Below are 12,174 nucleotides of genomic sequence, written 5' to 3'. Positions count from 1 at the left end.
TTCACTATTTTTCGATCTTAATATTAAAAAAAGATGCGCAAACATTTTGCATATTCAAGAAAAAAATAGCTATAAGAATTATGAAATTATTTGGTTAAACTGCAATCTGGGCTCTCCGAATTATGCCTCACGAGGCCCAAACTTAGCCCATACACGTGATCCCAACAGATGGTCCTTCTACCCTGAGAAAAACCCAGGGCGGAAATGGAAAGAAGGAATTCCTGGAAAGATGGCCCAAAGGCCTGCCCTGGTATCCTCTAAGCCCAATAGTTCGAGGAACAGGGAGAAATCAGAAATCTACACAGCGTTGTTCACCTAAATCTGCTGAATTTCCGGAATTCCCTTCCCGAAAAGTATCCGATCTACGTTCTACTGTACTATCGCAAACCCTACGGGTTGACAGGTCGCGCCGCTTTCCATTCGTCAGATCGTTTTGAGATGTTAGAACCAGGAACGGGATCAACAAAGCCAAATTCAGAGACAGTCTCCTGAGTCCGGACTGACTACATGCACTCGGTCATCTGGGAATCAAATATTCACATCAAGGATGACTAATTGGTCAAAAGTTCAAGGTACCTGAACCCTGAAGTACCATACGCTCTCCAAAACCGAACTATGTGCTCTATTATACTTAAAAAAAAACAAATGACTTGCTGCAGGTTTACCAGCAGCTACCACCGTGAGGCGATGAACCAGAGGTTGAAGATAGCAGAAGCGGCCATGAGGAACCAGGACAAGAACGCCATCATGGCAGACAGCTGGTACCTCCCGCAGAAGCTCGGGGAGCAGTGGGATCCGTGGAACTGGAGGAGGAGGTCGATCACCGCGGCGCTCGAACACGCGGCGGCAAACGAGACGATCGACAGCGCCTGCGAGATTTGCACCCGAAACGGTTTAGGCCTTTAGTATTTCTTATATTTCTTGATGATTGACATACCGCGATGCAGAAGAAGACTGTAGAGGGCCTCGCATGGTTAGGGAGTAGTACGTACGCAGTCTCCTACCACGATGATGACCATGACGCCCGGCACGCGCAGAGGGCATCCCACCAACACGGAGTACACGTCGATCATGGCCAGCGTGCAGCTCCACGGGATGACCAGGCCCATGATTGTCACCAGGAAGCTGTGCAGCGTCAGAGAGGATTAGGATTTAGGACCGTGCAACGGTGAAAGACTAGGATCACATAGAACTACCAGATCACACGTTCGATCAACCTGACCTTCAACGCTCCTGTGACTGAATGAAAGTAGCGCAAAAACTAAAACAGATGGCATGGAAGCAGAAAAACACTCGTACCAGAAGGCGGTGTAGCTGAAGAACTCGACACCAACTGACATGAAGAGCAGCGACGCCGACGAGAAGACCGCCTGCCCGACGCGGAGGCCGAGGCTCCCGGCGCTGCCGACGGCGCCCGCGCCAGCCCCCGACCTGTCTCCGTTATCCATTCCCGGACCGCCGAGTCCACGCCTCTCTCGCGCCGCCGGACGATCATCCCATTCCTACCTTACGCGCGCGCACGGCACACGCGACGCACACGCAGCCCTCTCCTCCCCGGGCGGTGGCGGCTCTCGCTTTTCACCACCTCGGCTCGTGGTGCAGCCGGGATGTTGGAAGGAATCTGGCGGGAAAAAAGCAGGGGACGGGATCGAAAGCCCAGGGCTTTGCGATGGATGGAGACGGGGCACCCGGCAGCAATGAGGTGATTCTTCTTTTCTGGGAAATGCTTTCTTTTTGCTCGTCATGGTTACTGCTTTTGACCTCGCGTCTCCCACTCATCCTTCCATCGCCTTCGCAGCTGCTAAGTTAAACTGGTGCAACTGTGCAGTAAATCACACTGCTCGACGCTGATCGCGACTGCTAAAGAACAGGTGGAAGCTCAAGCTGGACATGTCAAGTAAAAAAGGACGCGTAAGAACCATGTTCAGCGATCGCAATGGGTAGACACGTCGGTCGGATTATCTAACCAGTCGAGCACAACTGGAGCTACTGGAGAATTCGGTCGGTTATAGAATACTAGCAAATTGAGAAACATCACTGTGCACGATCCTCTCAGACAAAGAACGTCGCATCCCATCCCCTGTTGCAACTGGGCAGAGGATAGGAGCCGGGCGAGGAGGAATGTGCCGGCCACCTTGTGTGGTCCGACGGGTACGAGTGAATGGCAGGCAAAAGGCTGAACCAACGGACGCCAGGAAGCCAGGTGTAGACGACAATAAAGTGGATGACGGAACCAAAAAAGTTCGTCCACAAGTTGATCGCCCGCAGACCAAAACGTTGTTATGTTGTTTCACTATTTGTCACTACTTGGCATCATCATATTCAGAAATAAGAATAACACTGGATGATACAGTTGATATAAACATCCATCCTCAAACTTGCGATAACATAAACGATGCAGGTATTTACACGGGATAATATGGCCCACATCTCGATCTACATCAAGCCACGGCTAATGATTTTATTGGCGTTTATGTACTCGAACGAACCAAATGCTGACATCGAACAACAGCAAATGAGATAACAAAACTGTCCACCAACATGGCAACAGGTCCAACTGATCGACTCAATCACACATAACGCATCCCCTCCCGATGAGGCGATGACAAAGGATCACGATCAACATAGAGGAAACATTTGCACAGGGACGAACGAGAATGGAGCTGGACAGCAGAGGTGAACACTGAGGCATTAGTGCCTACAGGACTCGCAGCACCGCGGCCCAGACAGGGTAGACGAAGAGCAGGAGGATGCCAATGGAGTTCGACACGCCATTGCCCTTCCTGAAGGCGTTCCTGAATCCACCTGACGCCTTGATGTGCTCTTGGAGCAGGTAGCATCCAATCGCAAGGCATATCAAGACACCAACGAGGTCACCCCTGAAGGTGTCTGCGAACAGGCTGGGGGCGACCACTGTGAGCAGGATGATGGAACCAGGAAGCTCTAACCAATCTGGAGCACAGGATGAAACAATGTTGAGAATCACTAAGCAAAAGGATGAACTGTAACTATTTTATGTTAATGGCAAAATTACAAAAGCTTAATAAATAAAAGGTAAATGTAACCGATATCTGGAAATTTGATAGAATGCGAAATAGACTGCAGATGTACCTGGGAAGTGGCGTGGAAAGAATAGACGCAGAATAACAGCAATAATCGCAATCCATTTCCCCACCTCTCCTCTGAAAATTCAAAGGTTTGATGATGTAAGAAATTCTACTTTCATATTCTCTGTTACAGAATACAGATCAAGTGATCAAGAGAGAACATTTCTCTCCTGAAAGTGCTTTGAGCTATCACTACAGCAGACTTCACGTCAACATGTAACCAATATGGAAGTCCTACATTAATTGATTCACAATCAGAAATATAATTGAATTTGATTCACATCAACATGTAACCAAAATGGATCTCCTACACTAACTGATCCACAAAAACATAACTGAATTTGATACACTTCGTAACTGTCATTCTACGAGGTGTAGAGTATGACAATATTGTAGTGGCAGTGCTTTGATCCTACAAATTTACTGTACATCAATCACATTCTGCTACCCATAGTACATAAAAACTATCATGGTAATTAACGATTGATTCATACAGTGCACAATGGATTGGTTAGTGAGATAGGGTTTATGTGCCTAATCACCTGATCAGAGAAAACAGCACATTAGGCAGAGTGAAGAAAATGTAAGGAACCAAGAGAGCTGTCAGCATGTTGGTCTTCCAATTTGTGCGGTCCAATATCAAGAGATACCTGTAGTGGAATAGAACAGAGTTGTCACCAATTAATTGTAGTGAGAACTATCTTAAGAAAAAATGTCCTACCGATGTCACTCAGGTGAAAATAGCGTATAAATTCATTCCAACCTGGTACTTTATAAAACTGGAAATGATTTTTTACAAGATGTCCCATTTACAACACAGTAATGCAGGTCCCAATGAATTCGAATAATATTAAAACTCCGTCCAGCAATTTCAGTACCTTTTCTATGGCTTATGAGTTATGGCTATACTAGCCAGACTAACAATTGATTCATGCTATTTCTTGATTCAGTATAGTAAAGAGTCTCCATCCAACGCATGCTATTTGTCGCACAATTGTGCTTCCATGACGTCGGAAAACATCATCATTTGGAATGTGCGCGGCCTTAATGGCAAAGCGCATCGCGACTCCGTTAGGGAGTTCCTTGTGCAGGAGCGCGTCTCTCTTATATGCTCACAGGAGACGAAGCTCCAGAACCTCTGTACTCACCATGCTAATGAAATGCTAGGCACGATGTTTGATTGTGTGCCTCCCTGCGTCTGGATCGGCTGGCGGCATTTTGGTCGCCTGGCACAAAGAATGGTGGGAGACGTCCGCCATCTCTGTGCGTCGCTTCCCCCTAACCGCCTGGGTGCGGCAGCTGGGCGGTGTTGCTGCGCCTTGGTGGATCACCATCGTCTATGGTCCACAGCTCGAGCCTGACAAAGTCGCCTTCCTCGCCGAGTTGGCAACTGTCAGATCGGCTTGCGATGGGCATTGGCTTGTAGGTGGGGACTTCAATATGATCTTCAAAGCCAATGACAAGATCAACGGCCGTCTCGAGGGAGCTTTTGCCGCTTATTGCTTGATGTAGTCGCTTACTTTGGTTTGCTCTACTTTTTTCCCCTGCTTTTCCTCCCTGGTTTGTTCCCCGGCAGTAATTCCCTACTACCGTGTTGTTTTGTAATTGCAAACTCTACTCCCTCTTAATGAAAAATGTGCCTCATGGCACGGTCGAGAAAAAAAGTATAGTAAAGAGTACTTATAAACACTGACAATTGCACGTGAAGCTAATTAGGTTGTACAAGTCATACCAACTCTTAACAGCGTCCAGGAATTTCGCAAGAACAATAAGATCATAACCAGTACCTGCTTATGTTCAGACTTCAAAAACACATAGGCTAGTGGACCTGAGTAGTGAGTAACCACACCCTAAGCGTCAGATGGACTTGGCTCTCGTAATTAACTAACGCGCAATCCGCTAGCTAGCGATGTTAACTTCAAATCCAAGTTCCTCGCGACTCAGGAGCCAGGTCCATCTGCATATGCAGGGTACCTGAGACTGAGAGTAAAAGTGCGATCCCCATGTGGCCCCAATTTTCTCTAAATCCTCCCAGTAAAGTAAAGGGCGATCGCTTATGATACGAATTCGACAATAATATAGCAAATTGCCAATGGACCCCATCGAATCGCGAATCATGAGACCACAACCCGAAAAAATGGGATCACGGATCCCCTTTCTTAGAGGAATCTACAGAGAAACGGGCCAGGAGCGGAAACACTCACACTGCGGCGAAGAAGGCCAGCCACTTAAGGAAGGAAGTGCCGAACCCCAGCCCGCCGCCGAGGACGAACGCGTGGTTGGCGAGCTTCCGCGCAGCGACGCCGAGCTCCCGCAGGTCCGCGTCGATCAGCGCCTGCTGCGCCGCCGCCGCGTCGCCGCCCCCCGGCCCCGTCTTCATCGCCAGATACGACGCGAACCCCTCCCCCATCACCTTCCCCTTTGCCTTCGCCGATCACCACCCACCAAATCGCCAACGCGCCCAGCTCAACACAATCGCTATTCGTACACTGGATCGGTCCGCGCACGCCGGCTGCGTTTGAACGAGCGTTTGATGTGCGGGATCTGGTTGGTGTGGATATGCACGGCTAGCTGGACTGGCGGGCCCGCTGGATTCGGACGGTTCCAGGCCAGCAAGGCAATACGTACTGGATACGTGGAATGCTCGCGACCAGGAGGCCTTGTATTATTTTTTGCATGCATCTGTGTTAGTTTTGACTCTTGATTTTTGGCTGCGTATAATTGGTGACCAGGCACTCCACGTTGCCTACACTGCTACACGTTGCTGTGCAATGTAAGCATCATTTTGAGCATGTACGTGGCCGACTTGATTGGATAATCAAGAAATCATAGTCGATATGGATTCGTACATACCAATACCGGCTTTACGTGATACTGACAAGGACCATATAGCTTAGGAAAACTTGCAAAGCAGTTGATACGTGGCGAATGATTTCTTAAATTCACTATCTAAATTATCATTTTAGGAGTCATTTAATAAAAAATCACTCTTTATATTTTTTTATTTTTTCTATATCTTGTGCGTACTCTAGATAGTCAATCCAGTTCTTTATCTTTTAGCTATCAAAAACTCCGGAACAGAAGATAACAATATTTGGACATCTAATTAAAAAACCTGTTGGAGCATATTTTTTTCATCAAAATCTTTATTCCTATCAATAAGATATAGAGAGGACCTTGAAGTTGTGCAAACAATTAATTCAAGGCTTGGTTATAAAATTAGTCTACCTATTAACTCTTGTTGGCTAGATTAGGGTTACAAAATATCTAGCTAACAATTAACCTTATGCATCGAAGCATCCCCTGTTGGCTTCAATACAGACACGCATCCGCTGTAGTGATTGTGTCCTTGATTCATTGATGTAAGATCTGATGACTCCCCACAATTATTTTTGCGCCTACGGCAGACAGCAGCGGGGACGTGTCGGCAGAGGTCCTCACTCTGCAATCTCATTTGACTCCAATCCAAAATTTGAGAACACGTGGAATATATTTTAATACAAATTGAATTTGAATTTGAATTGGAGGTATACATAAGTGGTTTTCATGTCCATACTAATCCAATAATCTGGGTTTAATTTTGTGCAGATGTGATGTAAGCTATAAAACCGGTAAAATTCGATTGATTTAGATTAACCACAATTTTATAAAGATTATCAGATATTTAAAGTAGAATATATGATAATTTCTTAACCTAGACTAAAAGCAATAGACTTTAGGATAAAAAAGCTTAATAGGCGACTGCTCTTATTTTGTGACATGTTTTGTTTTATGGGTTAAATTTAAATTCAGGCCCGCAAAAAAAATTAAATTCAGAACTTGTGTTATTACTTATTGTCTAATAATTTGTTATTTGTGAGTGTGCATATTGTTTAAGTGTTTGTGTCGATGCCAGTCAGCATGAAATGCAATGCAATTTCAAAAGAAAAACATGAATTGTAATGCAAGATTATTGATCATGGGCTTTTACTAATTCTTGACGAACACATATAGTTCTCTATATATGCGTATATTATTCAACTGTCTAAATCTACAGCCCATCAGATTTTGTTCGATATGTGTATACCACTTTTAAGATCTGAAAATTTTCACATTTTCATATATGTATGTGTGTGTTATCAAATACGCTATAACTCTGGAAAAGAAAAAAAGGATTAGAATATGAAAAAAAGAATATAGAGTATAAAAGACATTATCTACTTTGACCTGATCCAATTTCATCTCTAATCGTCACGTGGGCATGGCCGCATGGCCAAGAAGGGTCGACGTGGGCAGTCAGGGCACGTGACGGTTTTCTTATGGTTTATATAGTGATTTGTATTTGCTTTAAACATAGGACTCTTTATACACTCACTCTATACACAGGTACAAACACACATTCTACCACTATAAACACATTTGAAAGAATAATCTAAGAGCCACTCCAAGAAAACCATTATCTGTATTGAGGGATACACTCTGCCTCGCCCGACCCCCGAGGGGTGGGCTCGGTCACGCCCAAGGGATAAGGACTGGACTCCGCCTCGCCCAACGACCGAGGACGAACCTCGCCCCATTCGATGTCCAAAGACTGGTTTCGTCTTACCTGATAACTTCTCTCCCGTTCCCTCATGATGATGGGTACAGAGCAAGACAAGACGTTCGGGTCAACCACGGCTTCAAGGACCATACCCTGCGCCCCGGTAGGAAAGGTACTGCCAGGGAATGACTGGACAGGTGCTTTAGACCCTTCTGGGCGCCGCAGAGCCCAAAAGGTATTACAGGCGCGTGCTCCTCGCCCTGTAGAGTTGTAGGTGCCGCCTTTAGCTCTGGGACACAGAACCCGACGAAGATACACGACAACCACTACACTCCAGAAAAGGATTTGTGATCTCCGCGAATGATGGACATGCCGTCACCACGTTATGGACCCAAGGGAGCGGCGCCCGCTTCCCGACCCCTCGGGTCCACCAAATCAAAGGACCTTGCCCACAGTGCTACTCCGGACCTCGACCCCGCGTCCCTCCGACAGAGACTCATAGAGCCAGAAGGCGTGCGGAGCAAGGCTGGGCGAGGTTCATAAGTCAAAACCACTGTACTACAGCCTATACCCTGCGCAGGGCAGTATTCTATAACCATCCTGACATTCTACAGGGGCATCGATAGTATTGTAGGCGCTTATCATCCTTTCGCACCCATCAGAATGAGAAACCAGGCTAGGTAGACGTGAGCCACAAGACTAGGTAGAGTACGCATCCTAAGCCCTCACCCTTGTAAAGCCAGCCCCTTCATCTATAAAAGGGGATGCGCTTCCTCCAACAGAAGGGAAGACCAAACGAGACAAGACACACACACACAGTCAAGCTGCTACCAAGCTCTTGGCCTCCTTTCGACCCTTCTATCAGAGACTTAGGACATGTCCCTCTCTCGATCGTTTGTATCCCCTACTACGAACCATTCATGGTGCTAATAATACGAGCAGCAACAAACTGGACGTAAGGATATTCAGCCTGAACCAGTATAAATCTTGTGTCCTTTAGCGCTTCATCCGAGCCTAACGCGCATTACTATAAATTTACTTGCCGGTGCTTGTACGAAACACCGATAGTTGGCACGCCAAGTAGGGGCCTTGCGCGTTCCAAATCAGGCCTCGGATGGCCACCCACGCAATCAGCTGGGCCCCGGGCGCACATGTGCATTTCGGCGACCTAGATTTCATCGTCACACTAGGAGGAGAACTGGCGCTGACCCACACGGCCGCACAGTCTCTCCCTTCCATCAACCTCAGCCGTCTAATGCTTGAGGGCCCGCGGGGCGACTCCCTTGGACCCCAGTTATCCAGGGGGCCCCCGCGTAGCATCACTATATTTCTGGAAGGCCCCGTACGAAGCGCCCCGACAGCGTTTCCATTCGGTCTCCGCATCACCGCGGCGACCGCCGGACACCTTCTGGCACTATGCATGGTTCAGCCGCCTACGGACAGCGAGTTCGTGGGGATAATCGAACACGATCTGGAGACACTCTACGGGCTCCTCGCGGAGGAACCAGAGTCATCCTCCAGCTCTGACTCGAGTAGGGGGAGCCATCACCCTTCCCGGGAGTGCTTCATGGCGTGGACCCCCAAGGGGCACGTCGAGGACGTCTCCGGGGAAGAGGCTACCCCGACAAACGACCATGACGGCGGATCCAGGGAGGAGGCAACACCCCCATCTCGTTTGGGGATGGAGCAGCTGAGAGCCCGCAAGCTAGAGATCGATGAGGCCGGACAAGGGCTCGTCCAGGAGTACGCGAACATTAATCCCGAGATTGAACGCCGTGAAGGCGGTGGGCGCGCACGCACCACGGCCCGCACCATACACCAGAGGATCCTCACCGATTACAGGGGCCTTCCTCACTTCGCTCGGGCAAGCCAAAACATCATCGTAGCGACGGCCTTGCTGCATGGCCTTCCGGAGGCCACGACGTCCGAGGATCACCGCGCCCGTCGAGAAATTCGCACGTTGCTCGAGCGTGCGGTGGCGCGGCAGGCAGAAAGCTCGTTGTCTCGATGATGCGAACTTGACACCAGCCAGCGCACGCCCTTCGTGCGTCCCACCAAGGACGCATCCGTTCACCAAACACCGCCAGGCAGCAAGCAGCCCTCCGCCATCCCGGTGCATCAACGCCTCGGCCATGACCGCGACGTACGCAGCACCATCGACGCTCACAAACGTGCCCACGGCGACGATGGAGAGGCAGCACGCCACGGCTACCATCCCTGACATGGCAGACGCTAGACAGCAATGAGGACCAAAGCCTGAGCCTCGGCCTGTCAGGCCCTCAGGCCTTCGGCCGACACATCCTCAACACTGTGTTCCCGCTAAGGTATTGACCGCCTACCAACATCCCTAAATATTCTGGGGAAACAAACCCCGGGCTTTGGCTCGAAGACTATCGGCTTGCATGTCAGGCCGGTGGTGCGAGTGATGATGATTTCATTATTCGCAATCTCCCACTATTCTTGGCCGATTTGGCACGAGCATGGTTGGAGCACCTACCGTCCAACGCCATTCAAAGTTGGGCAGATCTGACAGAGATCTTCGTGGGAAACTTCCAGGGCACGTACAAACGCCCTAGAAACCCATGGGACCTCAAGAACTACCACCAGAAGGCCGATGAAACTCTCCGCGAGTACATCTGGTGCTTCTCTCGGTAGTGCAACGAGCTCCCTAACGTCGCCGACGCTGATGTGATAGGAGCCTTCCTATCTGGGACAACCTATGAGTCTCTGGTACACAAGCTGGGGCATAGGGGCCCATGGACCACCAAGGAGCTCCTAGACATCACCACCAGTCATGCCTCAGGAGAGGAGGCGGTTGAAGCCATCTTCGACCGTTCCGACAACAAGGTGAGGCGGGACGAGGACGCCGGCGAGGGCGCTTCCAACCGTCCCACCAAAAGAAAGAATAAGAAGCAACGGCATGACAACTCGCTCATGGCCGTAGCTGATCGCAAGGGTGGTCGGAAGCCCACAGAGGGTGTTCCGAACCACTTTGAGAAAATGCTCGAAGGGCCATACCCAAACCATGCCTTCCCGACCAAGCATCTATAAAAGGATTGCGACCTCATGCGCAAATACTTGTTCGGGGGCCTCAATAAAGGGGAGCAGGGGAAGGAACCTACCCCCACTACAGACGACGCAGAGGAGAAGGACGACGCCTTCCCAATGCCGACCGGCGTGCTCATGATCTTTGGAGGATCAGTGGCCTACGACTCCAAGCACCATCAGAAGGTCACACGTCATGAGGTCTATACAGCCAGACCGGCCACGCCTGCTTTCCTCCGGTGGTCAGAATCCGCCATAACCTTCAACCGGACTGACCATCCGGATGCCGTCCCACACCCATGAAGGTACCCGCTTGTTGTCGATCCGATCGTCGGTCCAAAGTGGCTCACGAAAGTACTGATGGACGGAGGCAGCGGCCTCAACATCATGTATGCTAAGACGCTCGACGAAATGGGCGTCGACCGAACCAACCTCCACCTCGTCCGAGTGCCTTTCCATAGCGTCGTGCCTGGTAGGCAGGTCGTGCCACTGGGGCAGATCGATCCGCCTGTCACTTTCGGGGATCGGTCCAATTATCGGACTGAGACCCTCACCTTCGACATAGTGGGGTTCCCAGGAACTTTCCACGCCATCCTGGGACGACCATGCTACGCGAAGTTCATGGCCGTCCCCAACTATACGTACCTCAAGCTGAAGATGTCGGGCCCCCACGGGGTCATCACCATCAGCACCTCCTTCCGTCGCGCTTATGAGTGCGAAGTTGAATGCTGTGGCCATGCCACAGCAGTCGTCGCCTCTAAAGAGCTCACCGCCCTCAGGGAGGAGGTTACCAAAAAAACGCCCGACACCGAGAAAACAACCAGGTCATTCAAACTGGCAGAGGGCACCAAGGAGGTCCTCGTGGACCCTAGCAGCTCCGAGGCTAAGAGGGTACGCATCGGAACTACGCTCTCCTCAATAAGGCGTGCCCGAAGGACCCATTTCATCTGCCACGCATTGACCAAATAATTGATTCCACCTCAGGGTGTGAAACCCTCTGCTTCCTTGACGCATACTCCAGCTACCACTAGATTGCAATGAAAGAGTCCGACCAGCTCACGACGTCTTTTATCACCCCCCTTCATATCGTTCTGCTATGTTTTAATGCCATTTGGACTGAAGAACGCTGGGGCAACTTACCAGCGCTGCATGCTCAACTGCTTCGGCGACTTCATCGGGTGAACCATTGAGGCCTACGTCGACGACATCATAGTCAAATCCAAGCGAGCTGACCACCTTGTCACCGACCTTGAACAAACCTTTGCAAAACTCTGGGCTAACGGCATCAAACTCAATCCCGAAAAATGTGATTTCGGGGTCCCGAGGGGCATGCTGCTCGGCTTCATTGTCTCCGAGCGCGGCATCGAAGCCAACCCGGAGAAGATATCAGCCATCACAAAGATGGGCCCGATCCAAAACATAAAGGGGTTCAGCGGATCATAGGGTGCCTTGCCGCCCTCAGCCGATTCATTTCGCGCCTCGGCGAATGAGGACTCCCCCTTT

The 12,174-nt window shown here is 49.7% G+C and overlaps 3 protein-coding genes across 3 annotated transcripts; 1 reads left to right on the top strand and 2 right to left on the bottom strand.

Moving 5' to 3' along the window:
- Positions 1 to 471: 471 nt before the first annotated feature.
- Positions 472 to 2,197, bottom strand: LOC136517913 (CASP-like protein 5C1). The gene is made up of 3 exons (XM_066511571.1): positions 1,300 to 2,197; positions 993 to 1,125; positions 472 to 869 (listed from the first exon to the last, which is right to left on the bottom strand). The coding sequence occupies exons 1-3, from the start codon at positions 1,446 to 1,448 to the stop codon at positions 672 to 674; spliced, it is 480 nt and encodes a 159-aa protein (XP_066367668.1). The 5' UTR covers positions 1,449 to 2,197; the 3' UTR covers positions 472 to 671.
- Positions 2,198 to 2,521: 324 nt separating this feature from the next.
- LOC136517907 (cold-regulated 413 plasma membrane protein 1-like) lies at positions 2,522 to 5,677 on the bottom strand. Its single transcript, XM_066511562.1, has 4 exons — positions 5,312 to 5,677; positions 3,650 to 3,757; positions 3,112 to 3,182; positions 2,522 to 2,952 (listed from the first exon to the last, which is right to left on the bottom strand). Exons 1-4 carry the CDS (start codon positions 5,515 to 5,517, stop codon positions 2,699 to 2,701), a joined length of 639 nt encoding a protein of 212 aa, XP_066367659.1. The 5' UTR covers positions 5,518 to 5,677; the 3' UTR covers positions 2,522 to 2,698.
- Positions 5,678 to 11,031: 5,354 nt separating this feature from the next.
- Positions 11,032 to 11,853, top strand: LOC136536135 (uncharacterized). Its single transcript, XM_066528529.1, has 2 exons — positions 11,032 to 11,562; positions 11,794 to 11,853. The coding sequence occupies exons 1-2, from the start codon at positions 11,032 to 11,034 to the stop codon at positions 11,851 to 11,853; spliced, it is 591 nt and encodes a 196-aa protein (XP_066384626.1).
- Positions 11,854 to 12,174: the final 321 nt, after the last annotated feature.

The sequence above is a fragment of the Miscanthus floridulus genome, chromosome 2 (genome assembly GCF_019320115.1).
Source record: "Miscanthus floridulus cultivar M001 chromosome 2, ASM1932011v1, whole genome shotgun sequence".
Classification (NCBI taxonomy): domain Eukaryota; kingdom Viridiplantae; phylum Streptophyta; class Magnoliopsida; order Poales; family Poaceae; genus Miscanthus; species Miscanthus floridulus.
The sequence above is the reverse complement of the archived record's forward strand: the minus strand, read 5'-3'. Positions and strand labels throughout refer to the sequence as shown.

Excerpts from the sequence above, each read along its gene's own strand:
- LOC136517907 (XM_066511562.1), bottom strand. The coding sequence starts at position 5,517 with ATGGGGGAGGGGTTCGCGTCGTATCTGGCGATGAAGACGGGGCCGGGG. Across the intron at positions 3,183-3,649 it reads GTGCTGTTTTCTCTGATCAG|AGGAGAGGTGGGGAAATGGA; the intron begins GTGATTAGGCAC and ends TTGAATTTTCAG. Across the intron at positions 2,953-3,111 it reads CTTTCCACGCCACTTCCCAG|ATTGGTTAGAGCTTCCTGGT; the intron begins GTACATCTGCAG and ends CCTGTGCTCCAG.
- LOC136536135 (XM_066528529.1), top strand. The coding sequence starts at position 11,032 with ATGGACGGAGGCAGCGGCCTCAACATCATGTATGCTAAGACGCTCGAC. Across the intron at positions 11,563-11,793 it reads GCAGCTCCGAGGCTAAGAGG|AACGCTGGGGCAACTTACCA; the intron begins GTACGCATCGGA and ends TTTGGACTGAAG.
- LOC136517913 (XM_066511571.1), bottom strand. The coding sequence starts at position 1,448 with ATGGATAACGGAGACAGGTCGGGGGCTGGCGCGGGCGCCGTCGGCAGC. Across the intron at positions 1,126-1,299 it reads TTCAGCTACACCGCCTTCTG|CTTCCTGGTGACAATCATGG; the intron begins GTACGAGTGTTT and ends GACGCTGCACAG. Across the intron at positions 870-992 it reads TCATCGTGGTAGGAGACTGC|GCGCTGTCGATCGTCTCGTT; the intron begins GTACGTACTACT and ends CAAATCTCGCAG.